This window comes from Neomonachus schauinslandi, chromosome 5 (assembly GCF_002201575.2).
Source record: "Neomonachus schauinslandi chromosome 5, ASM220157v2, whole genome shotgun sequence".
Classification (NCBI taxonomy): Eukaryota; Metazoa; Chordata; class Mammalia; order Carnivora; family Phocidae; genus Neomonachus; species Neomonachus schauinslandi.
The window spans coordinates 37,301,480-37,328,346 of NC_058407.1; the positions used below are offsets into that span (position 1 = coordinate 37,301,480).

At 34.5% G+C, this 26,867-nt stretch overlaps 1 protein-coding gene across 7 annotated transcripts in view; it reads left to right on the forward strand.

The window, feature by feature from the left end:
• PPFIA2 (PTPRF interacting protein alpha 2) overlaps positions 1-26,867 on the forward strand; it is a 466,996-nt gene that overhangs the window by 280,884 nt on the left and 159,245 nt on the right. For 6 of the 7 annotated variants that reach the window (XM_044914754.1, XM_021689861.1, XM_044914752.1 and 3 more), the window contains 2 exons: positions 7,840-8,004; positions 14,051-14,125. In XM_044914754.1, coding sequence (XP_044770689.1) covers positions 7,840-8,004; positions 14,051-14,125 — 240 coding nt within the window. The remainder of the gene's footprint in view (positions 1-7,839; positions 8,005-14,050; positions 14,126-26,867) is intronic. The other variant, XM_021689863.1, reaches the window with a different exon arrangement.

Here is a 26,867-nt window from a genome sequence, read left to right on the forward strand (position 1 = left end):
AGAACTCTCCTAATTAAAAGAGGCATAGCTTCTCTATTTTGGAAGATAATTGAGGAGACTTCCAGTTCTGATGTCATGATTTTGATGGACTCTTCTATCTTCTGCTCTTGGAAACCCATGTCTCTTTCAGTCTCATGCCCTGTAACACTGAAGTCCAGAATTTGATCAAAGGTGCTATATTTTCTTGTTCAGAAGAAATAGTCACTAAATTTCATAAAATATATAAATCACCAGATTACCTATACCTATTACTAGAGAAGAGTTTCTCTATTAAAAGAATGCAGAGGAGAAAACACTTTTGTGTGGATATATAGTTCAATTTCAACATGAAGTAGGTGAAAAATATTTTCAGTATTAAAACTCTGGCAGATCAATGCTAAAAAATGAGAAAGTGAGGTATTGTTAATAGTGTATTCATTTGATGCTTGGTCTTAGAGAATACTATAAAAATAATAGCTCCATAAACAGTGAGCTTGTGCCTTTAATGAGGAGTACCATGTATCCATACTGGTTATATGATCAAACTCAATTTATCTCCTTATTCGTCAGGGTCTTATTTTTATGGTAAAGAGAATTCACACAGTATACACACAGGATTTGGTTTTCACTGAGACTTTGATGACTGCCTCAAATAGAACATAAAGAGGACAGTTTAGATCGTTACCAGGCGTCCGATGAATTTTTTCTATTTCTTTCTCTCTGTTGATATTTTTCCCCACCCTTGATTTCTAACTTACAATTTTTTCATGCAAACTTAAAGTTTATTTGTGCCATGAGATTCGTTCTGCCCTATTTCACTATTTTCCATTTCAGTGGTTTAAGCTACATTCCCCGATGTAGCACAGTGAAGCCAAATGTAAAAGTAGGATCCGGAAGGTGAACATGGAAGGAAATGTAAACTTCTTGGTAGACTTTCAACAAATTCTCATATTTAAAATGCACCAGAAACTCTTCTTTTAGCTGTGTATTTCTCCTTTAGACAACTTTTTTTTTCTACAGCCCTTTACTCCTTTCTAATGCCCTATGAGAGACATGTTATAATTATCCCCATTTTACAGATGAGGTAGCTGCTCAGAAAAAGGTAGATAACTTGCTGGAAATTATGCAGTGAATAAATAGAAGAGAAAAGGGATTTGAAAGCTAAGGCAGTCTAACTCCAGGCCTGTGCCTTCAGCCATGAGGCCATTAGCACAATTACTCAAGTTAGATCCATGGAGGGGCCCCTGGGTGGCTCAGTTGGTTAAGCATCCAACTCTTGATTTCGGCTCAAGTCATGATCGTGGGGTCGTGTGATTGAGCTCCGTGCTGGGCTCCACACTCAGCTGGGAGTCAGCTTGAGATTCTCTCTCTCCTTCTTCCTCTGCCTCTTCCTCCAACTCGTGTGTGCTCTCTCTCAAATAAATAAATAAATCTTTTTTTTTTTTTTAAAGTTAGATCCATGGAAAAACTCCCAAGATTTACAACAGCTTAGAGAAGACTTTGCCCTAAAAGTAAACCATTGCAGTATGGAGTGTATCATTCCTTCCTGATTGTGACTAATTTCAGAGAACTCGGAGATTTGGCAGCAGCATCCATACAGTCTTCATCATATCACACTCCATCAGGCCCAGAAGTACCTGTGGCTGTTGCACCTGCAGAGGAACCTTGGGGGATAGAGGCAGTAAGGCAAGCTATACTTGCAATACCTCTTCAGGGGTCAAAGTGAGGAAAATACAAATATTAAATTCCATTAGGGTAACAAAAATTGAAGCCATTGATTTTAAACATGAATAATGGTTACTTTGAAAGCATGAGTAAAGCTGTAAAACATTTTTTCCACCCTCCTTAAAGCAGTGGTATGAGGATTTTTGTTGTTGATTAGGGAAAATAGAGAAACGGAACTAGGAAAACTTCTTTGTGCAAAGTATCAATAATATAACAACTTCCTAAATTACATAACCACCTGTTACCCTCCCCACCACCCAAAAAATATCCAGGGCTAAAAATCAGACATATCTTCTTCATGATCCCAGAGTCCCAGGATTGAGCTCCCTGCTCAGCCAGGAGTCTGCTTTTCTCTTTGACCCTACTCCTTCTCATGCTCTCTCTCTCACTCGCTCTCTCTCACTCAAATAAATAAATAAAATCTAAAAAAAAGCTTTATTGCAGCAGCCAAGGTTATGTTGAATTCAAATCTAATAAGAAGTTGTATAATATTAGAAATTTATTTCAAAAATTTCCAATGATGCAGTATGTACTATGCATATACACTATGATATGTTTGTATATATACAGGCTGTGGTCATTTAAAATGAATCCCAACATAGGATTAGTGGTCATTTACATAGTCCTTGCAATCCTGTGAGTACACCAAAAAGAGTGCCTTCTGCAATATTTATTAAATATTAGATAAAAGTGTAGCTCCTAGCAAAGGTATACAAATAGTAGCTTGTTAGTGTTATCTTTGTGAGTTCCTCTTCATTTTTCGTTTATTTTAATTTATAAGCTTAGAAGTCATGGATACATGCTAGTTTTGAACATTTTGGCCCACATTCTCCAGGCTAGGTAACTTACATTTATCTTACTTCAATTTGATACATGAGCATTAAACATATATCTATAGAATAATTTCCTAAGTATTAAGGAGTACTGAGGATAAGTTAAATTGTTAAGCCCCTAAGAAGTCTGTTTTATATTAATAAGAACACATTATTTGTTGTTTTTTTTTTATTAAAGATTTTATTTATTTATTTGAGAGAGAGAATGAGAGACAGAGAGCATGAGAGGGAGGAAGGTCAGAGGGAGAAGCAGACTCCCCGCCGAGCAGGGAGCCCGATGCGGGACTCGATCCCGGGACTCCAGGATCATGACCTGAGCCGAAGGCAGTCGCTTAACCAACTGAGCCACCCAGGCGCCCCACATTATTTGGTTTTATTATATCCTAATTGCATAAAACAGTACACCTTAACTGTTTGAATCAAGAAGACATTAATTAAGGAATATAAGAAATCTCCAAACCTAGCTTCCATGCGCAATGTCTAGGACCATATTTCTTAGCTTTGGTGAGTTTTCCTTACATTCCTAGTCCCAGAAACATGCAGCCTTTACTACTACCTGTGCCAGCAAAATGGACCCCCAAGCCTAGCCTGGTTACTCGTTTGGCTCCCCTCAGAATCTGTCCTGTGTGGGTGGCTCTGGTTGGCTGACTCTTAAGTCACTTGTCTGCCACCTAGTGGTTAAACGTGCCTGCGAAGTGTTTTTTTGTTTCCAATATTGGGAAGATGACGTTCAGCATTCAGGTAATTATCAAAGATGGAGGGTATGTACAAAAGATTTGGGGCAACCACAAATACCAATTCTCCACAATAACCTAACTTTTATTATACTCTTTTCCATATTAAAACTCTAAACAGCAGCAATACTGACATGTAACTACCCAACAATACAACTATACCTCTTAGACAATAACAAAATCACCTTTTCTCAAAAAAAGAAGGTGCATGCATCCAGCCACAGGACCAGGGTTCTTCTTGCTCTTATTAAATCTCAGTCATATCTTAATATTCTGTAATGTATGGACTACTTTAAATGTTAATCAGAATCAAATACCCAGTATACAAGAGTAAAAGGGGAAAATAATTTAATATACATTATGTATATGATATAACAAAAAAAAAAAAAATAAAGATCCTCTCTTCTCCAAGTGGTCAATAAGTCCTATTGGTAATTATAAATTCCAATTCTAAACCTTCATTCCTGGACCTCTGTATATGGACCAATATATTCATCACTAACTCTAAGTATATACTAATTTCAGGATGATAGCACCCCAACCTAGCCATGTGTTATCTCCAAGCAATAATTAAGATAGACTCTTCCTTGGGCCATTTAACCGTTTTATAGGATCACCTGCTTCTGAATGATGTGATAGCATGGTGAAACCAGGGCTGGGAACATCAGTCAATTGCATTACTCCTTTCACTATAAAATGTGTGTGTTTTTTTTTTTTTCTTTTTTCGGTCAGAAGTAATGTTGTATATGATAATAAGACTGTAAGCAGGGGGCGCCTGGATGGCTCAGTCGTTAAGCATCTGCCTTCGGCTCAGGTCATGATCCCAGGGTCCTGGGATCGAGCCCCCCATCAGGCTCCCTGCTCAGTGGGAAGCCTGCTTCTCCCTCTCCAACTCCCCCTGCTTGTGTTCCCTCTCTTCTGTGTCTCCCTCTGTCAAATAAATAAATAAAATCTTTTAAAAGAAAAAGACTGTAAGCAAAAATCTGATAAGATAGTATTGCTAGTAGAAGCAGAGCCATTAGAGAAGGCAAATCCATATTCAGAAAAAACATTTATTACATTAAGAAAAGGCAGCCGTCCCCTCCTTGATGGAAGGGATTTAATGTAATCTACTTACTTCAAGGTAACTAGCTGGTCTCTAGGTATACTATATCATGAAATGGGTTCAAAATTGATGGCTACAGCTAATCACTTGGCCATTCAGCTGTGGTGGTAACCCTATCAACCTTAATGGTGAGAAGCCCATTTTGCAAGGTCAATGAGTAACTTCTATCCCTGAAACCATGGGCACTTTTTCTGCCCATTGAGCATATGTGGCGGTGGCCAGAGAAATGGGCCAATATCCAAAAGGTGAATCATTTTTGTCTATGAGATTATCAAAAACCTCTGCAACAGTGGGTACCACAGAATTAGTCCTAGTTCAGAGATAATATCCAAGAAATTTGGTATTCTTATTTCCTCAGTACTATTGACATGGTATAATAGTTATGGATGCTTTTAGAGAAGATCTTCTGATTAGCTATTGCTTCATAACAAACCACCCCAAAATTTAATGCCACAAACAACATTTTACTGTACTCACAGATTCTATGAGTCAGGGATACAGAAAGGGCATAACATTTGCGCTCCCAGCTCTGATGTCTAGTGACACTGATGTGCTGGTAAATGATTTTTTTTAACCAGAAAAAAATTAAAAAAAAAAATACTAATCTATATAGTGTTTGGAGTTCCCATGGTGTAAATACTCCCACTGTAGCTGATTTCAAGTTACCAACATGATGTCACTGAATGCAGAGGTGGGAAACGATGAAAGATTTGGAAACAGTCTATAGTATTTCTACCATTCAAATACAGTAGAAGTAAACAACCCAAGGAGCATGGGATATTTAGGAACCTTACTAAAAACTTGGAATTTGGGGCACCTGGGTGGCTCAGTCGTTAAGCGTCTGCCTTCGGCTCAGATCCTGGGATCGAGCCCCGCATCGGGCTCCCTGCTCCACGGGGAACCTGCTTCTCCCTCTCCCACTCCTCCTACTTGTGTTCCCTCTCTCACTGTGTGTCTCTCTGTCAAATAAATAAATAAAGTCTAAAAAAAAAAAAAACCTTGGAATTTAGTAATATAATCAGGAAGTAATACATTCTGAGTGTTTATTATCTTTAAAAAATATTTTTTATTGGGCACCTGGGTGGCTCAGTTGGTTAAGCGACTGCCTTTGGCTCAGGTCATGATCCTGGAGTCCCGGGATCGAGTCCCGCATCGGGTTCCCTGCTCGGCGAGGAGCCTGCTTCTCCCTCTAACCCTCCCCCCTCTCATGCTCTATCTCATTCTCTCTCTCAAATAAATAAATAAAATCTTTAAAAAAATATTTTTTATTTAATTATAAGCTTGCATAATTTAAGCTTCAACAATTACTGTGTTTTAACCGCTGGCTCACAAAAATCCTGAGACTTAACGGTCCTCTCTAGCAAGCTGGTATGAGCCAGGTTTAGCACACCATTTGCAGGGGAGAAGAGAATATCTGGACTCTGAAAGGTCGACTGGGAGCAAACTGTTTCACATGGGTTATGGGGCTTTGTACGAACTTAACCCTGCTTATCTGGTGTTGGTCTTTCTCTGACAAACTTCGCTCTGACCCTACCAGCCTCCTTCGGTTTCCTTGGAAGCCAAGCCTTTGCCTGTGCTGTACCCTCGCCTGGAGTCCTTCATCTGGCCCCTCATCTGGCCAGCTCTTTCTCAATTTAAACATCACCCTCTCGCAAAGGAGATCTCTCCTCTTTTCAGCTCCCATAACTCTATTTCAGGGTTAAGTTCACACAAAATCCCATAGCCTGTGTAAAACAGCTTGGATTTAACCAATGCATGCATGTATCTGTAGAAGTCAAGAGAGTAGAACACCAGGAATATAATCAGATTGATAAATAAAAGGAAAGCTCTTTGAAAATATTGTGTCATCATCATACTGAAGAACTATTAATATTATTTTGACCCTTAAATGTGATCCCTACCTACTGATCTATATACATTTCGGATCTCAGATGTTTGTGTTCTTTTGTACCAATGCATGGCAAAGTTTTCTGACACTTTGAACCATAATTAGTGATGGTGAATGGAAAGAAATTAATTTATTAAGGACTAAGAAAGGTGACACTAATGTGTGACACTGAATCTAACAATAACTGAAAACCAAAAATTTCCCCTACTTTAGGAAATGTAAGCTTTAGGAAAAAGCCTGCAATTTTTTTTTCTTTCCTTCTTTCCATCCCAGTATCTTATATTTGCTTTTCCCTTTTTTGTTTGAGTAATTTCTGCCTTATTTTACATAGACACCATTTGTTAGCCTATGCTTTTCACTATCCTTCTGAAAATCTCTCCTACAAAACTTCCTGCTCATGTATTGTTGTTCCCTGGCAAAATCTCAATAACTGAGAAGTTAAACCAGCAGGTTTGGGTTTTTTTTTTTTATGTATCTTTGTTTTTAGCAGCAGAACTCCCTTTATTAAACGAAACGAAGGTGAAACCCCAATTCACAAAACATTGAAAAGTAAAATTTCTTTGGGAAATGTTAGAACAGACTGAAACACTGTTCACTGGACTTTGTCCAGACTTCTGTCATGGCTCCAGAGGCTACTCTGGGTGAATGTAGGTTCCAGAGTAGACCGTTTAAAAAGCATGCTCTTTAACCTCCTTTCCCCAAGTGATTATTGCAAATCTCGGTTACTGTATCTCAGTTGGTTGCATATATTTTTCTATTATTTCTATTTCTATTTCTATTAAGAATTAATTGTGGGGCACCTGGGTGGCTCAGTTGGTTAAGCGACTGCCTTCAGCTCAGGTCATGATCCTGGAGTCCCTGGATCGAGTCCCGCATCGGGCTCCCTGCTCGGCAGGGAGCCTGCTTCTGCCTCTGACCCTCCCCTCTCTCATGTGCTCTCTCTCTCTCATTCTCTCTGTCTCAAATAAATAAATAAAATCTTTAAAAAAAAAAGAATTAATTGTGAATAAAATCATTATTTTCCCTATAATCGTTAGAGCAACATGTGATTATAACTATCACTATAATCACTACACAAATGTGATTATCACTATAATCACATTCAAAGCAACATGATGATTATGTTATGCTCATTACCTTCATTGCAACACCAAGTGTAAATTAAATTGGTTTTGACTTTTAATACTTTTTTCTTAGCACAATCATCATTTTGTTAAGAATTGTACCATGTTCTTTAATAATTATTCTATTTGATCACGCCTATTTTGTGTTGTTTCTACTGAATTCATGCTGAAATTATTACATTGTTTTAAAAATGCATAAGAATTTACATGATATTTCTTAAATGAGCAATTTGTTATACACTAGAAATGGGACTTACTTTAATGTAATTTAGGAACCCTGGTTTAGACTCAGGTTTGTGCTTCTTTGCTGCTACCTGTGATAAAATCTGAGACTATCATTAGATTCTATGCAAACCTGCAATCTTTTACAGTAGGAGTCATGAGTATTAGTAACTTGTGTTCATAAGATAATTACATTTAGGATAATTGCATTTTCTGTTAAACCCAATAGCTGTTACTGGAGCACTTGGAGTGCCTCGTGTCCCGACATGAAAGGTCACTAAGAATGACAGTGGTGAAACGGCAAGCCCAGTCCCCCTCAGGAGTCTCCAGTGAGGTTGAGGTTCTCAAGGCACTGAAATCTTTGTTTGAGCACCACAAGGCCTTGGATGAAAAGGTATAGTATTGATAAAGGATTCTTACAATTGTATGTGTCAATTATACCTCAATCAAGCTGAAATGTAAAAAAAATAAAATGAAATAAACTTTATCTACTAATTTTAAAAAAAGTTTTAGTACTGCAAAAGCTTTCAAGCTTAATAGTGTTTTTGTCATCAGCATCAAGCTCCTTGTCTTCATCTAATGACTCAGCTGACTCCTGATGTAAATCAGCACAGAGAAACACATCTGGATTATAGGAATATCATTTTTTTAAAATGCAACTGGATTATTGTGTGTATATGGGTAATACTCATAACCATGTTGTTTTTATTGCCACTGAATCTATGGCTTATCAAGTTATACTTGTATTGTGTTGCATTATGGTCCTAGTCCAGATGGCCATGTGAAATTCAATATTGTCAGTCTCCCTCTCTCTTCCTCTCTTTTTCTCTTCGCCCAGCCCCTCTTTGAAGTGCTATGTCTATAGACACCAACACAGGAGACTGCTAACTGACAACTTAACATATCTTGAGGTGTAAATTGGCTGTACTCTAACCTTTGGAGATTTATATTAGAAGCATACATTTTTTTTAGATCTCTAATATCTAGTATCTTCTGAATATACATTTTGAAGAGTCTCTACATCTAACAGCATAAGGTATTAGTGGAAAAAACTGCCTTAGGTCTTTTTAAAAGTAGCAATAAGCTTCTCTTAGCTGTTACTCAAATAACTGTTACTGACATAAATAAGCCAATATGATGATAATATCCTTTGGAGATTAGTAAGGCTTATGACATGATTTTAATTTTGTGAAATGTTAAAGAATTAACTTTTTAAAATTAATAAAGCTTTAGGATTTTGTAGAGTGGGAATTGGGGCACTTCATTAGAAAGTACCTGAGAAGTTCTGAGTATTAAAATCCAAATAAGGGATTATTATCCAGTTATATCTAGGTTTTGAGCATGCAGACACTTGTGCTCTAGTTAATATTTATGTACATAGATACTTTTATCATTGGTCTTTCAGATGTTCTTAGAGCAGGGGATTATGTGAAGTATGTGCAAAAGGATAACTATAATTCTATCTTCTAGATTATTAAGAAATTATAGTTTATTTTTCATTTTAGCTGTGAGAGGCAAGTAGTTTATGAATAATTTTGAATAAAACAAAAATTGATATTATTTAAAGATCCTTGATAAATGTAATATCAAATAATCATATTTAACGTTTTGTTTCATATTCCCTTTCTTATTACAAAAGTACATTGTTAAGAATTTGGAAGACTATATTTATGGAATATCTATTATATATAGGACAGATGTTTGGCCACACAAAAATAGACAAGACATTCTCCTTACAACTGAAGAGATCATAGCACTAGAGATTCATGTCAATAATAGGTAATGTTAAGAAACAATATGTACAATGCAATATGAAGTAACAGAAAAAGTTGTGACTAATTCTACTTGAGAAAGTGATGAAAAATTCAAGAATATCTTCACAGAGGGGAGGACATTTGGTCTGAATATTAAAGAATGTGTAGGAGTTTTAAAAGCAGAGTCATAAAGATACTCTGCGCACCAAGATCAATATGTAAGATAACCCAGAGATGTAAGAAGAGCATGGCCTGTCCAGAGAAAGTGTAATAGTTTTGAATGGCTTGAATGAAAGTGCTTGAGAATGTGTGATTTTAGATGTTCCCTGTAATCATTCCCACATCACTTGAGGGATGCTGTTATGAAAGAATGGATGTAGGGCAATAAAGAATATTGAAGACAAATAACCTGATGGGTATGAGTACATTTAAGAAGAGAATAGTTGTACAACTTAAAATTTAGAAATAATTTACTATGTAGATGTTCAGTGAGCTTAGCATAACTAAATGAAGCATTTATACCATGGCCCTAGGAGCTATAATAGTATTTACTAACTCACCGGAAGTGCCATGGACATTGATGAATCCAGGGGCAACTGAACTGATTATCAGCTAAGTATTGCTGACAGTCTAAAGGAAAAGTGTTATGAGCTTGGATTCTGGAGTTGGACAGATACGGACAAGTGACTTAACTTCTCTATGCATCTTTTTCTTCTTATTTTGAATGAAGAGAGTCATAGTATGTACCTCATAGAATTGTCATGAGGATTAATGGGATCTGACATGCAAAACTCTTAGCCAGTACTTAGCATATGGCAAGTGCTCATTAAATGTTAATGAATATTACTATTAATATGTAAATTTCAGTATTTGATAAAACTTTCAAGCTAAGTAAAGATATTGGTATCACTGTTGATCCACACGCTTGTTTTAAATAGCCTTTTATTTAGTTATTGAGGGATTAATCTGTGCCTTTATAGGCAATTTCCCTAAGAATAGCTCACAGCTACTCAAAAGGATAGGGAGGGTGGAGACACAAACTACAACATCCTAATTTAAGTAGTATGGATATTATGTTATAATATATAGAGATGATCAGAAGAAGATGCAATTAACCATGTCTTGAGGACAAGACACTACCAACTTTACCACAGAGGGTAAAGTTACACATGAGGAACTAAATAAAGTATAAAAAATTGAACACAGCTGTGAACAATTACAATGACTGGCAGTCTTCATTATTAATGTCCTTATTTATATATCCACTGAGTTGTAGGATCAAAATTTCACAATTAGCTAAGACCAACAGTAATTTTGACATCGCTCTCCAATATGTTTACCAATTTCGTGGGCTGGAGGAAATGAGAGATATACATGTGTTTTGCAATCATTCAGACATCATTGATTTTTTTTTTCTTTAAAAGACATATTGGCTATGCCTGGGGAATATAAGCAAAAAAAACCCAGTAAATATGTATGCACTTCACATATATTTCTATCATCTGCTATCACAGTACCAAAACTGGATTTGAACTTCTGGTCTAAGGAGATTTCTTTATGTTTTCTGTTATAAGAATGCTAATTCCAAAATGAAACCCTGCCATACCTTACTTTTAATTTGGAATGTATGCTTCTTCCACCAGAGTTCCTCTTTATCCCGAGACACATTTGTTATTTTTAGGGACTTACTTTATTTTAAATCTTCAGGGATTTAAAATGTAAGTAGCCTTGAAACATCTTTTGGGGAAGAAATTCTTGAGTTATTTTGAAGAAATATGCCATTATGAAGAAAATTGATTTAACAGATGAAATTAGAAATAAAAAATTCTAGTTGTACATAAATATTTTGGAGTTTACACAATAGCTCCATAAATAACCGATACATATGAACTTAAAGACTACACAGACAATGGATTAATTGAATGTGGCTAAATAGTAAAAAATCAGAAAAGGTTAAGTAGAGAGCTAAGGCTATCAACTGTGCATTTACATTTAGGAAAAAAAATTAAAATTATAATTTGTCATGGTGTATCAATCATGTCTAGATGGTTCCACAAGAGCACCAAATCTAACAAGGAAAATAAAGATAATTATGGCATTCTGCTGGTGCTGTGCTTAGCAGAGCAAAGCAAAAAGCTAAAAGGCTTGTCAAAGATAATTTTTTTTCCTGTTAATGCAGTTTTAGCTATGTAGACAAGGTAAGATGTTAAGATTCTTTATACCCTGGAAAAGTTACTCCTTTGGATCTTACTTTTTTTTTTTTTCTTATCAGTTTAGCAGAGATTAATGCAAGATGAATTAAATGCAGAGAATAATTTATCCTCATATAAATGTGACTAAAGAATTCATATCATACTATATTGATAATTACAGCACCAATTTTTACATTTACAGCTAATTCAAAATATATTCAGAAATTGTTTTTATTTTCTCAAAGACAGCTTTGGATTCATTACTCTGTGGGTAATAGGATCTTAAGCTGTAGATACCATTCTAAATTTATTGAGGGGTGATTCTGTTTTCAAATTGTTTTATAAGCTTAATGATTTTTACTTCTTGGAGGTTCAATATAATGAGAATAAAAAATGCTTAACTTGTGGTAAATTGAAACCAGTTTAGAACATTTTCTGTGATTATTAGTTTAGCAAAGAAAGTCAGGAAGATATTTTAACCTACAAGATAGCCTGGTTTCAGCCATCCTTTATATGATTTGAAGGACTCTTTTAGAAACATTCCAATGTATCGGTATATCTTAAAATAGGACACCTTCACCTCTTCACAGCACTCTAAATGTGATCTGATCAATGTGCATATAGTGAGATCATTAAGTTACATTTAGACTGTTTCATATTGCTGATCCTTAGACCTTTCTCACTCAAAACACCCATATTTTATAGTTGGTATTTTAGGAAGTGGGCATAAAACTTTACAATCATCCCTATTAAATATCAACCACATCTACTAAGATTTTTTTGATAACTGCTTTCCACATATCAGCAATCCTCCTTATTTGCAGCCTTCAGGGTATTTGCTTCTTTTGCATCTCTCCAAGCTGCTCATAAAAAGGTATTCCCCAGGTCAAATCATCAAAGATTTCTTTTCAAGTGGCTCTTGTTCAGTTATTAATCAGCAATAGTTTTATGCATTTTAATGAACAATTATTTGTCTAACAGCATTGGCACCTGGACGTCCATCTAGGTCCTAAATATCAGGAAAGGTTCTAATTATCTTTGAGATCAAGTATCAGTTTATGTATATATTACTAATTTTCAGAGAATTTCAGCATAATTAAGTAAAAATAATATCAAACTCCTCTCAGATCGTTATTCGTTCTCATTCAAGATGTATTTCAGGAGTTAAGTGCACCCAGCCACCTGAATATGCATCAGTTATCATTATACAGCACAAAAATATGATTGAGATTTTTAAAAATTTCTAATTAGATTCTAGATTAATAGGATATTAGTGTTTCTTGTCTGTTTACTAATTGGAAAATAATGTTATAATTCAACATTAAAATTGTTATGTAAGTTTTTAAAATATAGTTTATATATTTAACCTATATTATGTATTAATAATTAATTTTTAAAACAATATTACCTAACCTATATATGATGTTCTCAGTTAAATCTTATTTTTTTTTAAAAAAGGAAAATGTGATTCATTAAACTGTACTATCAATGAATTAATAAAATTAGTTTATAAAAATATAATTATATATTAAAATACATGTTAACTTCACAAATACTGTAACATTCCCATGCAAAAAAAAAAAAAATGTATGTTAACTCATAATCAAAAATTCACCATGAATTGCATCTCAAGTTGAAGGTATAAATTTTGTTGATTCTTTTCTAAGGAGAATTAAGCCACTATAGACATTCATTTTAATTCAGGCAAATCTCTTTCTCTGAATTTCTTCAATTTTTTACATGATAAAAAATACCTTTTTAAATATATGTAATATAGAGCACATCTAAAGATCTGAACATATAATAACTAAATCAATTTTAGAAGTTCTAAGAAAGCAAGAATTAAAAAACTACTTTGAGTTTCATGTATGAAACATTTGCAAATCACAATTATCTTCAAATCATAATTATCTTCAAACTAAATGTGCAGAGTCTTTGGTTCTATAGGATGTATTGGCTTAACCTTTGGTATCTGGAAGCAAGTTAGGAATTCCAGAGTAATCAAGTACTTGCCAATCCCTCAGTAACAATGTAGACTTCTAGTTAATATAAAATGTATGTGCAATGGACACATTTTTCAGGTTCTAAGAATCCTTTATGAAGTTATTCATACCAAATGAAGCTCATGTATTATTTTTTTAAGTAGAAAAATTTTTACGTATGTCATACTTAATCAGGGAGTCTGTTTTTCAGATGAATTCATAATATACTTTTGAACTTCACCTCCACTTACTTGAGATCAAGCAGGTCTATCTCCAACCCCATTGGAAATTCTGTCATTGGAACACTAAAATGACTTGCTTATAAGGAAATCCCTTGATATAGTGATGCTATAAGGTGACAATGTATTCATAGTATTTATGAGCACTGAGGGCTATAAAGACTTTAATAATTTGCCAAACGTGACTGTCTCTGATAATGGTATTGATGGATTCAGCACAGTTTAACATGTATGGGATGTACATTACTGCACATATTTTGGTTTTTCTTCTAGGTAAGGGAGCGACTGAGGGTTTCTTTAGAAAGAGTCTCTGCACTGGAAGAAGAACTAGCTGCTGCTAATCAGGAGGTAACATACCAAACTTTCTCCTCTTTTGAGGTGCAATATCACTAACATTATAGCCCTTGTGTTTCACGTCACTTTTATTAAAACTGTCACAAAAAATAAATTACATTCTGTATATGCCACTGAACAAGGTCTGTTGAAACTAGTTGCCAGAGTCATGTTTTCTGATTTCTGGTGATTCAGATCTGTCACTAAGAGATGAAAAGAAAATTACCAAGAACTAGCGACAAAGGGGCTTAGAAAGACTGCAGTCAGAATACCAGTCCTTTCAAAAAGTAAAACACAGCTCCAAAATTGGAAAACATGTCAAATATCTGTTAAACTTAGAAAATGTCACAAATGAAGTTAACTCCTTGGAGATATAAATATACTTCCCTTAAGGTTCTTATTGTTCTTATCTTCTAAGAGCATCATGCCCATGTTTAGTGGCATCATTGAATCCACTTTTCTTGCTCTCATTCATGACTAAAGTATTATAACCATCTCTGACATTTAAAGAGTTGTTTTTTTTCTTTAGAAAAATTTGCTAACTTTGGTTATTAGTACACAAATGAACTTGGATCGTTAGACTAGATAGATAGATAGATAGATAGATAGATAGATAGATAGATAGATAAAAAGTACATTAAAATATATAAAATATATGAAAAATAACCTGTGTAGGCCACCAAAATAGCCCCATCTCATTTTCTCTCTCTAACATTTACTTATAAGGCTACCTTTTTCTCCAGAAATTTATTCCAGTGATGTAAATATTGGTATTGCTAGTAGTAGACATACTAAAATAATCCTACAAAATCTTCTTAGTTTTAAATAGTTAAAGATGTGGGAGGCTAATGTCCTTAATTATAAATATTATCAAGCCATTCTTCTTAAAATAATATTTGCATTTACATTGCACACACAAATACACATTTTTAAACCATGATAAAAAATCTCGACTAGTATAAATTACCTTGCTCTTTAAAATAAGCTAGATCAATTAAACAAGTTTAAAGTTTACCTTTGTTCTAGGTTAACAATTTTAATGTTAGAAAAAAATGGACTTTTAAATGCAGGGAGAATGAGTTTGTGTGAACTAAGTGCTAGCAGTGTCAAAAACATAAACAGTGGCACAACAGTTTAAATATATATAGACAAAGCTTTTTGGTGACCAGATCAGCTTAGCAAACTGGATGGCTTTAAATAAATAAATAAATAAATAAGTAAAGTAAAGGGAACAAAGGGAAATAAGAGGGTGGTACATCTTAGTCATCATAGAAGAAAAGAACCTCTGAAATAATAGATAATGACAAGAAGAACTCTGTCTTTTTATGAGAAAGAACAGGTTTTACCAATGAAGTAAGTATATGCATTCCTGGAATGTCCAGAAAGAAGATATTAAATGTTTATTTATTTTGTGTTTTACCATGGTTAATTTTGATTTTCATGTATGTTTAAAAGTACATTTATTTTGGGTACATCCCTCAAAATATTTTATTGATAAGAGTAAAAAAAACAAAAGCTTTGGCAACTACTACTGGAAAAGCCTTGCTTACCGTGTGGTGATAAAGCTTCTGTTTGTCAGAGACAAAGGGGTGGTGAGACCTCTTGGCAAAGTTATGTACCCTGAAGTAAAAATATTCCTCAAGTTCAAGTAAGGCTCTCTAAATTTGCTCCAGACATGGCAACGGAATAGCTCAATTAGATATAAAATGGAAGAACGATCCTTGAGAGAAGCAAAGTGGAGGAGAGACCTTTGACAGTTATTTAAATATTTTAGCCTCAAATTTTATTGTAGGCAGCATGGTCCATTTGATTGCTTGTGTATATTTTAAATCATTAACATTATTCTACAATTACTGCAGCCCTTCTGAATGCTTTTTGTTTTGTTTTACATCATTTGCATAAGAGGAAAGTAACTGTGTGCTCATTATTAACTCCAATATGGTTTTTTTTCCCCTTGATTTTTATTAACTTCCAGGTGGCTTCACTAGAATCTCTATTTAGGAAGTCACATATCCAAGGATCGGAAAGGGGGTACGGAAGTTCCCTTAGTTTTCTAACAATAAATTGTTTATAAATAATTAATGATTTTAAGAGAGAGTGCATGGGGAAAAGCCAACTTTTACTTCATAATGAAACTTGTATTTCATTTTGAAAATAAAAAAAAAGAGAGAGAGAGAGAAATCAGAAGACACCTGCAGTTTGACTTCTTAGAATAACAGTTGGTACAAGAAACCTCTATAAACCAGGCATCATGTATTGATGATAAGATACGTTTAGAAATCTGACCAAAAAAGTTTAGAAAAATTTACACTATTATCAGCTTCAGAAAGGGGAACTAGATAACATTTGATTATTAGAGGAAGTAATTGAAGAAAGTATTTTAGAAAATAAAGGGCAATTTTTTTTTTTTTAAGATTTTATTTATTTGACAGTGAGAGATACAGCGAGAGAGGGAACACAAGCCGGGGGAGTGGGAGAGGAAGAAGCAGGCCTCCCAAGGAGCAGGGAGCCCAATGTGGGGCTCTATCCCAGGACCCCGGGATCATGACCTGAGCCGAAGGCAGACGCTTAACGACTGAGCCACCCAGGCGAAGGGCAATTTTTTAATAGAAAAAAACTATTTAAGAATACAGTCTTAAGAACCAAACAAAAATATGTAATATAGACAAAAACAGTCAGGTACTAGAACAAAATTCTGCAGATGGCTAAATGAGGAAGAGTTTGGGGAAAATTTCATTTGATGCTTCAGATTTTAAATTAAAATTAAAATGTGCTTACAAGTGTCCCTTACAATTCAAATCTGTGCATTTCCTGAGTTCATATAGCAAGCTTGACAAGTGAGGATACCGTAGTACCCGAATCTGTTTGATTCGCAAGTTTCTGGTAGTGGTAATAACTGTTCGGATAGCAAGGCATTTATCCAAATATATTCCTGAATTATTTCAGTTCCAAAATTCAGAAAGGAGAAATCAGAGAGCAGGGGTTTAGACTGCAAGTGATACATTGATATATTCATACATATATATGCATATGTAGAGTCTTAGAAGATGATAAAATAGAGTTTATTCTATCATCATTATATTATTTTAATAGAGTTTATTCTGTCATCTATATATCATTATTCTCTTTCTGTGTCTATGTATCTGTCCCTATCTCTGTCTCTCTCTGTCTCTCTCATCTTGTCCCATTCTCATACATGTTTTGGAATTAACACCCTTTAATACCTTTCCTTTATAGAAACTCTCCCATGGAGGCCTCATCTATTTCTCTTACATCCAAGGCTACAACCATGACTTCTGTGAGGGGAAAAAAGACAAAATCTGTAGCTCAAAGTTCATGCTTTTTTCTGAGCCTCCCAAAAGGTTTTAAACATTGGTTTTGGCATTTCCACACAGCTTCGCTAATGGTTGTAGAGACTGTTCTCTGCCACAGGTATCCAGCAGGGGGCAAAGCAGAGAGATTGAACTTCCTCAGGGTTTGCAAATTAAGATATGCACCTGTATGTCTGTCATCACCTATAGGGAGCAAATTTTCTAATTTACACAAAGGCACCATATGTGCTGGTGGGCCTGGAACTCCACCTACTTTTTCCAAGTGTCCCCTTAGATTCCCTATGGCCCATTAATGCAGTGAAATAAGTAGCCTTATTCAAAAGAATATGAGGTGACTATATGTTCTAATTTGGAAAGAGCTCCAAAACATTATTTTACAAAAAGAAAGAAGTTGCATAGAATGATCCCGATGTTGTACAAATACAAGTAATACTAATACATTATTGTAGGACTAGAAAAAATTTTGAGTATAAATACCAAACTGTCATTATTAGTTGTCTCTGCTGCTTGTAAGTATATGTACTATGTATTTCTGTCATATTTCTGTTTTTAATAACTCTTCATTATATCATAAACAAAATGATAAAGATCTTTTAGATAACATTTTCCATGACTAGATGATTCTATTGATCACTTATAAATAACAATAAGTAATATTTACTGAGTGCTTTAAATTCTGAGGCACTGTGCTAAATACGTATGTATCAGCAGAATAATCCTGGAAGATTGGTACTACTATTATTTTATAGATGAGCCCAGAGAGGTCATTTCTCCTAAGGTGCCATTCTCTCCGACTACAAAATGTTCTTATCTCTGAGTTTGTCTTAACTCTCTGTACTCAGGCAGTTCCAGTCTCTACATTTAAATGTATCTGTAATCAACCCCCCATCCATTTACTCTCTTCTCTTTGCATATACATTAAAACCACTGTAGTTTAGGTGTTCATTAATTCTCACTTGGAATATTACAATAGGTTTTCATTTATTCTTGTTTCCTATCCCTTTCTGCTATGTAATTCTCCAAGGTTAAACCTGCTAAGTAAAGTTCTAATCATAGTGTTCGTTCCTCATAACATATTCCAATATGTAATATACACTTATATGCAATAAATACCATATTAGTATATTAATAACATAATGCTATAATGTACTGTATTAACACATGTTAATAATATAATCATATATCAAGAACCTCTTCAGTGGTCCTAACCTACAAATCTAGCTCTTAACTCCTACTACCCCTACTGCCCTGAGTCATTCTAAGGTCTTGTTAACATAATTATATTCATTGTTTTTGAAATCAGCCAGCATGTTTCCTGTATCTTACTTATGCTAATGTCTCTCTTGGAATGCTTCCACAACCCTAATTCACCCACTGAAATCATATTTCCCCATTTACATCAAGTTCAGACATTACATTTTTAATGAAATATTTTATGATTTCTTGCCAACAATCATCACTCCTTAGTTTAAATTGCTAAAGCTCATTGCTTCAGCATCTATTATGACTGTTCAACAACTACTGGAATTAATTATATATCTGTCTAAGCCTAGGTTGTTAGTTCCCTGAGAAAATGGACTACATCTTGTTCATTTGTATTTATTGTATTCACTACAGTGATATGAACCTCATGATTAACATATATTTGTCAAATTTTACTGTACAGCTTGTTCTAACAAGTGTTTTCACATGGTTTCTTCGCTATTTCCTTAGTATTAAAGTTTGAATAACCTTAGGCATGCTCAATAAACAACAATGCATTGATTATATGGATTAAATGGACAAGATGTTTGTTCTTTCCAAATATAATCATTGAGTAACCACCAAGTGCAGAAAGTTCTGAGTCTCTGACAGGAGGAATAGGAAAAAACAAAATGATAAATGAAACATTATGCAAATTTTCATGTAATTTGCCCTCAAGTGATAAAAATCAATATATAAATGTAAGTAAGATATAACTTAGTGCAAAACTAAGTAAATGAAAAATAGAGGCCCAAAATGCAGAGAGGAGAAGGGTATTTATTGTCAACTAAAGGATCAGAGAAGGATCACCCTTGAAGGAAGGCTATGATTTGGTTTTAAAACTGGGGGAAAACATTTCAGGCTGAGCAGATAGTATGGTAAAAAACAAAAACAAAACCCTGAAATTGGCTGTTTCAAGAGTTAACGATGGTGTTGTGTCTATAAGGATTTGGGTGTGAAAAGATGTGCAAGTGGGAGGTGGGGAGGACTCAGATTTCAGAGGGCCCTGAATGCTACAATCAAAGTGTGGAATTCCTACTTTATGAAATGAAGAAGCATCGAAGGTTCTGTTTTGGTTTATTTTTGTTTTGTTTTGTTTTAGTAAAGTGAAAACTACTGAAAGTATGTGCTTCTTTTTCTTCCTTTTGTAAAGTGTTAGGTTAGAGTGGAGCAGAGCTGGAAAGTTGACATAATTCACATGGCTGGCTGATGTAATTGGCTGATGTGTGATTTTGATCATGACACCTCAGTTGAACAAACATTTATTGGCCATCTTCTGTTTGCCAGGCATTGAGTTAAATACTAGATATAAATATATTAATAAAACTCAGATATTTAATGAATCAGAATTCTCTCAAATATAGGAAATAGATATGTTGAAAGTAATTATCGTGGGAAGTTGTTATTTCATGGGTATGGAGTTTCAGTTCGGGAATATGAAAAAAGTTCTCAAGATGGATACTGGTGATGGTTGCACAGTAATGTAAACACACTAAACACTACACTTAAAATTGGTTAAAATGGTAAATTTTACATTACATACAGTTTACCACAATAAGAAATTAATTACAATACATATGACTAATATGAAAATAAAAGTAAGTAGTATAAGGTTTTTTAACACTATAAAAGAGAGTAATTAATTATATGGGCATAAAGGAGGAAAAGCAGATGGTGTTATAAGCATTCTCATAGAGAAATTTTGTCATTTGCAACAGCATGTATGAATTTTGAGGCGTTACACTAAGTGAAGTAAGTCAGACAAAGAAATACTGTATGACTATACTTATATGTAGAATCTAAAAATGTTGAACTCATAGAAATAGAGTAGATTGGTGGTTGCCCAGTCTGGAGGTAGGGGAGAACGGGGAGAGGCTTGTCAAATGATGGAAACTTTCAGTTATAAGGAATAAGATTAGGGGATCTGATGTACAGAATGGTAACAATAGTTAATGATAGTGTATTGTATACTTTAAAATTTGTTAAGACAATAGATATTAAATGTTTTCACTACCAACAACTAAAAAATGGTAATTTGTGGAGTGATGGATGTATTAACTAACTTTATTGTGGTAAACATTCAAAAATATGTACATATATCAAATCACTGCATTGGGTACCTTAAACTTACACAATATTATTTGTCAGTTGTATCTCAATAAATTTCAAAATCTTTCTAGAGAAAAAAATTACCTACAATTTGAAGGGTGATTTTAAAGAGCTTACCAGATGGACTGGGAGGAAAAGAAGGGAAACAGGCAGGAGGAGGGATGAGGACTAGGCTGCAGAGGTAGGCAGAGCAGAGTTGGGGAAGCTTGGGCTTCCTCCTGTGGGCAACAGTGAGCCAAAAAAAGAGTTTTTAAGGAGAGAGAAATGATCACATTTTCAATTTTGCAGACCAGTGGTACCTCCAGAAGTTAAAGGTAAAAAATGTATATGATAACCAAAGTACTATGTTTATAGTTCAGATTTTTAAAAATCACTATGATTTTTTGAAAGAAAGAAGGGACTAGAGTCAGAAAATACTGAACTGTGTAGAACAGAGGTATTACCATGTCTGGCATTTCTTCTGTTCTTTTAGTAATGGGAAATAATATAAATGAAAGAATCAAAACAGCATTATAAATACATGTATATATATATATATATACACATATGTATAAAATTTGCTGTCATTTTATACCTCTTTGAATAGCCCCACAGAGGTAGATTGTATTGTTAATGTTGAATACATTTTCCAGGCCATTGTCCTAAAAAAATGAGTTCAGGTTACTTAGACATGGAAAATACAATGAAGTCTTTATTTCTTGCAGAAATATTTTTGTTACTGCTTAAAATTGGAAAACCACGCGCGCGCGCGCACGCACACACACACACACACACACACACACACAAATGTACAATAAAGGGAAGTGCAAGGAAGAATAAATAGATTACTTCCTAACAATGTGTTCTCCTTTAGCAGAAGCCCATATCCTTTTAAAATTATTTAATTAAATGAGACAGAATGGATTATTTAGAAGTTACAGTAAAAACTCAATTGACAGACTAATTTTCACTGAATAAACAGGGGTACTTATTTTAAAAGCTTTTCTACATGATTGCATTATACATAAAAAGAACTGGTACATTGGATTGTAGGCTGATCTCTATATTTTTTTATGTTGCTTTCATTCTGTGCTTGTTTATTCCAAGCAGTGAATTTACCAACTTTCAATTAGAATTTTCTTAAGGAAATTAGCATTGCATTTTATTTCATCTATAACCAGCCTTATCCTTTAAGTCTCATTTCCTAAGGGAAAATTAAAGAACTCGCATGGGCAAATCCAATATCATTTGCATTTAGAAGAACTTTGGATCAGAATGGTGAGAGGCGCTAGAGGTAGAAAGCTCATGTTTGGGGGATTTACAGGACTGTGAACTTTGGCCATTACATTAAATACATTACACCATTAAATCGCCATAATGATTTCTTGAGTTGGAATCAGAACCAGTGCTTTGTGGAATCCATGGAAAGTAATGGAAACATGGGAAATGTGAACAGATACAGGCAAAGGTGGAACCTACCCTAAAAAGCAAGTAAAAGTCTGGGAAGGAGGAATGAGAGGTGTAAAAACCAACTGGGTCAAGAGTTAATGAAGCAAAAAAAGAGAGAGAGAGAGAGAGAGAGAGAGGGTTTTAAGTGTGGAGATTGGAGGTGGACAACAGTGTCAAGTGTTTCATGAAAACATAAAAGATTATGTCTAATATGAAATGACCAGATTTACAATTAGGTCACTGGAAACATTTACAAAGACAGTTTCAATAAAATATAATAGGAGGAGAATAGCTATGATGAAAAGAATGAGTCAATTAGAAGTTTAGAAATGGAGATGATGAGTAATAATCTTTTGAGAAGTTCGGCCAAGAAGGAGAAAGGTGGTTAAAAGTTGAAAAGGTAGGCCATATTGAGAGAGAAGCGATTGAAAATGCTTTCAGCCAAGGAAGAAATGAAGGAGAAGCAATTTTTGATGGGCAAACACAGTAGAGGATGGGCATAGTTTCAAGATCAATTGCAGGTAGTAGAACTCTTTTCTCTGAAAAATGGAGAAAGGAGAATGGAACGTGTAGTGAAGAGATGAACCAAAAGTTTGATTTGGAGGGAAATATTCCTCCCAAGGAAGTATGGGTTCTTGGCTAAGGGAGGTGGGAGCAGAGGTACTTTTTATGAGCTTAAGGAAACTGAAAATAAGGCAATGAGAATATGGCAAGGAGCCAATAAGACTAAGCAAGGAAATTTTATTGTGAGACGATGGACTCACAGGAGGTTCTCATTGAGATCCCCCAGCAAACTAAAAATTGCCAGTCTCCATTTACCAACTGAAACAACGTAGATTCTGCCAGGATATTTCCTTATCTAAATCTATGAGGTTCTGTTATTCATCATAATTTGACAGGAAGAAATATGAATATGAAATTAAAGTTGTTTCAGATGACTTTGGCCACTTTGAGTCAATCCAGAGGTGAAATGTTTTTCTAAAACTTGACAAGGGTAAAAATAAGGAAGTTTCTGAAATCCCTGAGCAACTCAACTATAGTTAAATAGTTTGAGAGAAATTTAGTAGCTGAAGATGGTCCAGAAAAATGTGGAAAGTGGGAAAGCTGTTAAGCGGGAATTAGTAAAGATACTTGCTTTTGGGGAATGGATAGCAACACTCATCTGAAGTTACGTGATCATTTATTTGCAGATTTAATGAAATGACCAAGTCACTTTCCTCTTCAAATTAAAGCTGCCATTTCTGTGAATGGAAATCTCCAGATGTAGAAAAAAGAGACTGCTGCAAAAGTTCTTGAGTTAAATTATCTCAGATCCTAAAATTGATCATTATTTATCTTCATAGACTCTACCAGTTACTCATTTTTTGATCCTTTTAATTCTCTTTCCCAGTTCCATGAGATGAAAGTCTATCCCTGCCTTTATAAAAATGCTTAATCTTAAAACAGCTTTCTAATTTACTGTACGTTTATGTACATAACAGCCTAATTCAGCTAATTAGCTTATTTTCATCGTTAGTAAATGTATGAAACTATTTTCATAAATTTCATGACCGACTTTGAATTAACATTCTAACAGAAATTCAAGTACCAGTTTTTCTGTGTTTTATTAGCATTTGAAGCAAGTTGCCATGGCTAAATTTACCTGAAAATATTATTTGTTTAATGACAACAGTGTTTGCACAAGGTAGTGACATCTTGTAGCTCCCAACTTATATCCCAACGTAAAACTCTCTGATGTGACATTTTTAGCTTGCCTGCAAACTTTATGACCTTCTGGTAAACCCATTTATTGGAAACCTATACTTCCTGCTGGAATTGTATCATTTGGGGTTAGAAAAGTGTATAGTTCTTAATTGATTTTATTTCATGGAAAAGTTTAATAATAGTTGAACAACGTCCTTTTTTTGTTTTATATTGGTAAAGCTCAAAGCTTTACATTGTCAAACTGGTAGTTATTCACAAAGGCCTACAGTTGCTTATTATACCTCTTGATTATCCTTTATGAAGACACTGTATTGTAAAGATAAGTGTAGATACTGTAAATTGCCCACACTATTATCATCAATGGAAAATGTCTTCTTTGCTGTTGATAACTGTACTGTTCCCACACAAAGAATCTTTCCAAATCAAAGGAAATCAGATGTCTTATGACAGCATATGTTAAAAGGCAACAATGAAAAAAGCTAAAGAAATTGCTGTTTGCTACTCCCACTCTTTTTGCTATTTCCAAGACTGTGTGAAGCAATTGTTTAAAATATAGGTTAAAGTTGTCTCCTGTTGTGCATGAGACATTTGAAGTCTGTTTGCCAATCTTTTTGACTCTTTTTCCTGTTTTGGTTAGAATCGGTTCCCTGATGAAAGCATAGGATTTGTTTTTCTTGTGATAGCAGGCTTGGCTGTTTTATTTACATACGGAGATTACGAACTGTTTTGTTTTGTTTTGTTTTCTCTTACTATTAATAGCAAGATCACGCTTGATATTACTTTGATCATAAGTATAATAAATTGACCCATTTTATTTTACTCACAGGTTTACTAAAGCATTCTTATTAATTTTAAAGCTAACAATTTGAGAAAGATTACTTAACTTTTAAAAAATTAAAATGGAATACTGAAATTTAGTGAGAGATAAGGGAAAAAGGCGAAAAAATATTTTACTTGAAGTTAAAGATCCCAGTTGAGTCTTAGACTAATCACTTTCTAATTCTGTAACCCCCGGCAATTTATTTACTCTCTCTGCACCTCAGTTTTCTTATCTGTGAAATGGAATACTAATAAATTTTGGATCAGCCTGTCTTTCAAAGAAGGCATGATATTTGGATGAGATTTTATACAAGGAAGTACTTGGTAAATTTGAAATACTAAACTCGTATTGCTTTTACAAGGCTCAAAAGGCCAATATCAACTAGTTATTGGTTGAGTAGCAGAAAAATCTTTTCTGTTGACAACTTGAACTTGATGACAAACAAAATAGTAGTAGTTTATTTTATACCCAAGACTAAATCTCCTTTCTTAGATAAATAAACATTTATTCACAGGATGATTCTGTAGCACAACATGCATTTTATAAATTACTTTGCAATTCACTTATTTATGCAGTTGGTAAAAATAATAGAAGTCTAGAGTTTTTTGAGAGATCATGGTGTGCCTGACACTATGCTAAGCACTATATATCCCCCCCCGAAACACACACACATTTTTCAGTTAATCATCATAATTAACTTATGAAAAAAGCAGCAGGAATCCAGAGCCAGGATATCTGACTCGAAATTTGAGTGTTCAATGGTAGCCACTAAGCTGCCTGGCCTTTCTCTTAATAACAAAATTTCTTTATATATGAAAACTGTGTTTCTAAATAAACAGTTTGCCTTCTACCAGTTACTTAAATTCATCATGACATCTTCTTATTTGTTATACTCCTATGGATGATTTCAAGATTCATAGCTTCCTTATATTGACAGCTAAAAATAGGTGTTAACTAAATCAATAAAACACATATTAAATCAACTAGTTAAAACAACCAACTTTAAACTGTCAAGTATTGGATTGAAACTAAACATTTAACTCTATAGAAAAGAATAAAACATCTAGATATTTGCAGTCATTTGGCTAAATAAGATTATTGGATTTTAAACTTTGCCTCTAAGTGTTTTTTCTTGGTTTTTCTTGACTTTGACTAGTGTTCCAAAGTAAATAAAATGACAGCATTCTATTGGTCCCTGTGTCTTCAATGTAGAAAATATGAGACCTCAGATTATATTAAAGAAGTTCAGCACTTCTTTATTCCCATTTCATTTTTGTCCGGGAAGAACAAAGGATCTTAAGTGTTAAGAAATTTGGAAGTTTCAAATAGGTGAACTTTTGAGACACTAAAAAGAAATGGATGGACGAAAAGGATGCATGAATTGCTTTCATTTCTTTATTCTCTCTTTTTTGTAATTAGTAATTTGACTGCTCATGATTTCACTTTTTAAAAACTTGATGGCAGAAAACATCACAAATTTGATAAGCTAATATTTACTATATGTTGTTTGTCTCAGTCTATTTGGGCTGCTATAACATAGACTGGGTGGCTTAAACAACAAGTACTCATTTCTCACAGTTCTGGATGCCAAGTAGTCCAAAGTCAAGGTGCTAGCAAATTTGGTGCCTGGTGAAAGCTTACTCCTGATTCAAAGATGGTGTCTTTTCACTCTGTACTCACATGGCTGAATGGGCAAGGGGGTGCTCTGGGTTCTCTTTTATAATGGCACTAACCTCAATCATAAGGGCTGTGCCCTCATGAACTCATCACTCTTAAAGGCCTCACCTCCTAACACCATGACACTAGGAGTTAGGATTTCAGCATATGAATTTTGAGGGGATACAAACATTTAGAACAACACTTAGCCAAACTGCAAAGTTTGAAGGCACAGTCCCCCACAAGAGTAGCCTCACTTCAGACACCAACTACAAGTTCAAGGGGTTTGAAAACCTACTCCCAGATTCAATAATTTACTAGAAAGACTCACAGAACTCACTGAAAGTCGTTATACTCACAGTATGGCTTATTACAGGGAAAGGATACAGATCAAAATCGGCCAAGGAAAGAAACACACAGAGCAGAGTCTAGGAGGGCTTCCATTGTTCTCAGGATGTATTACCTT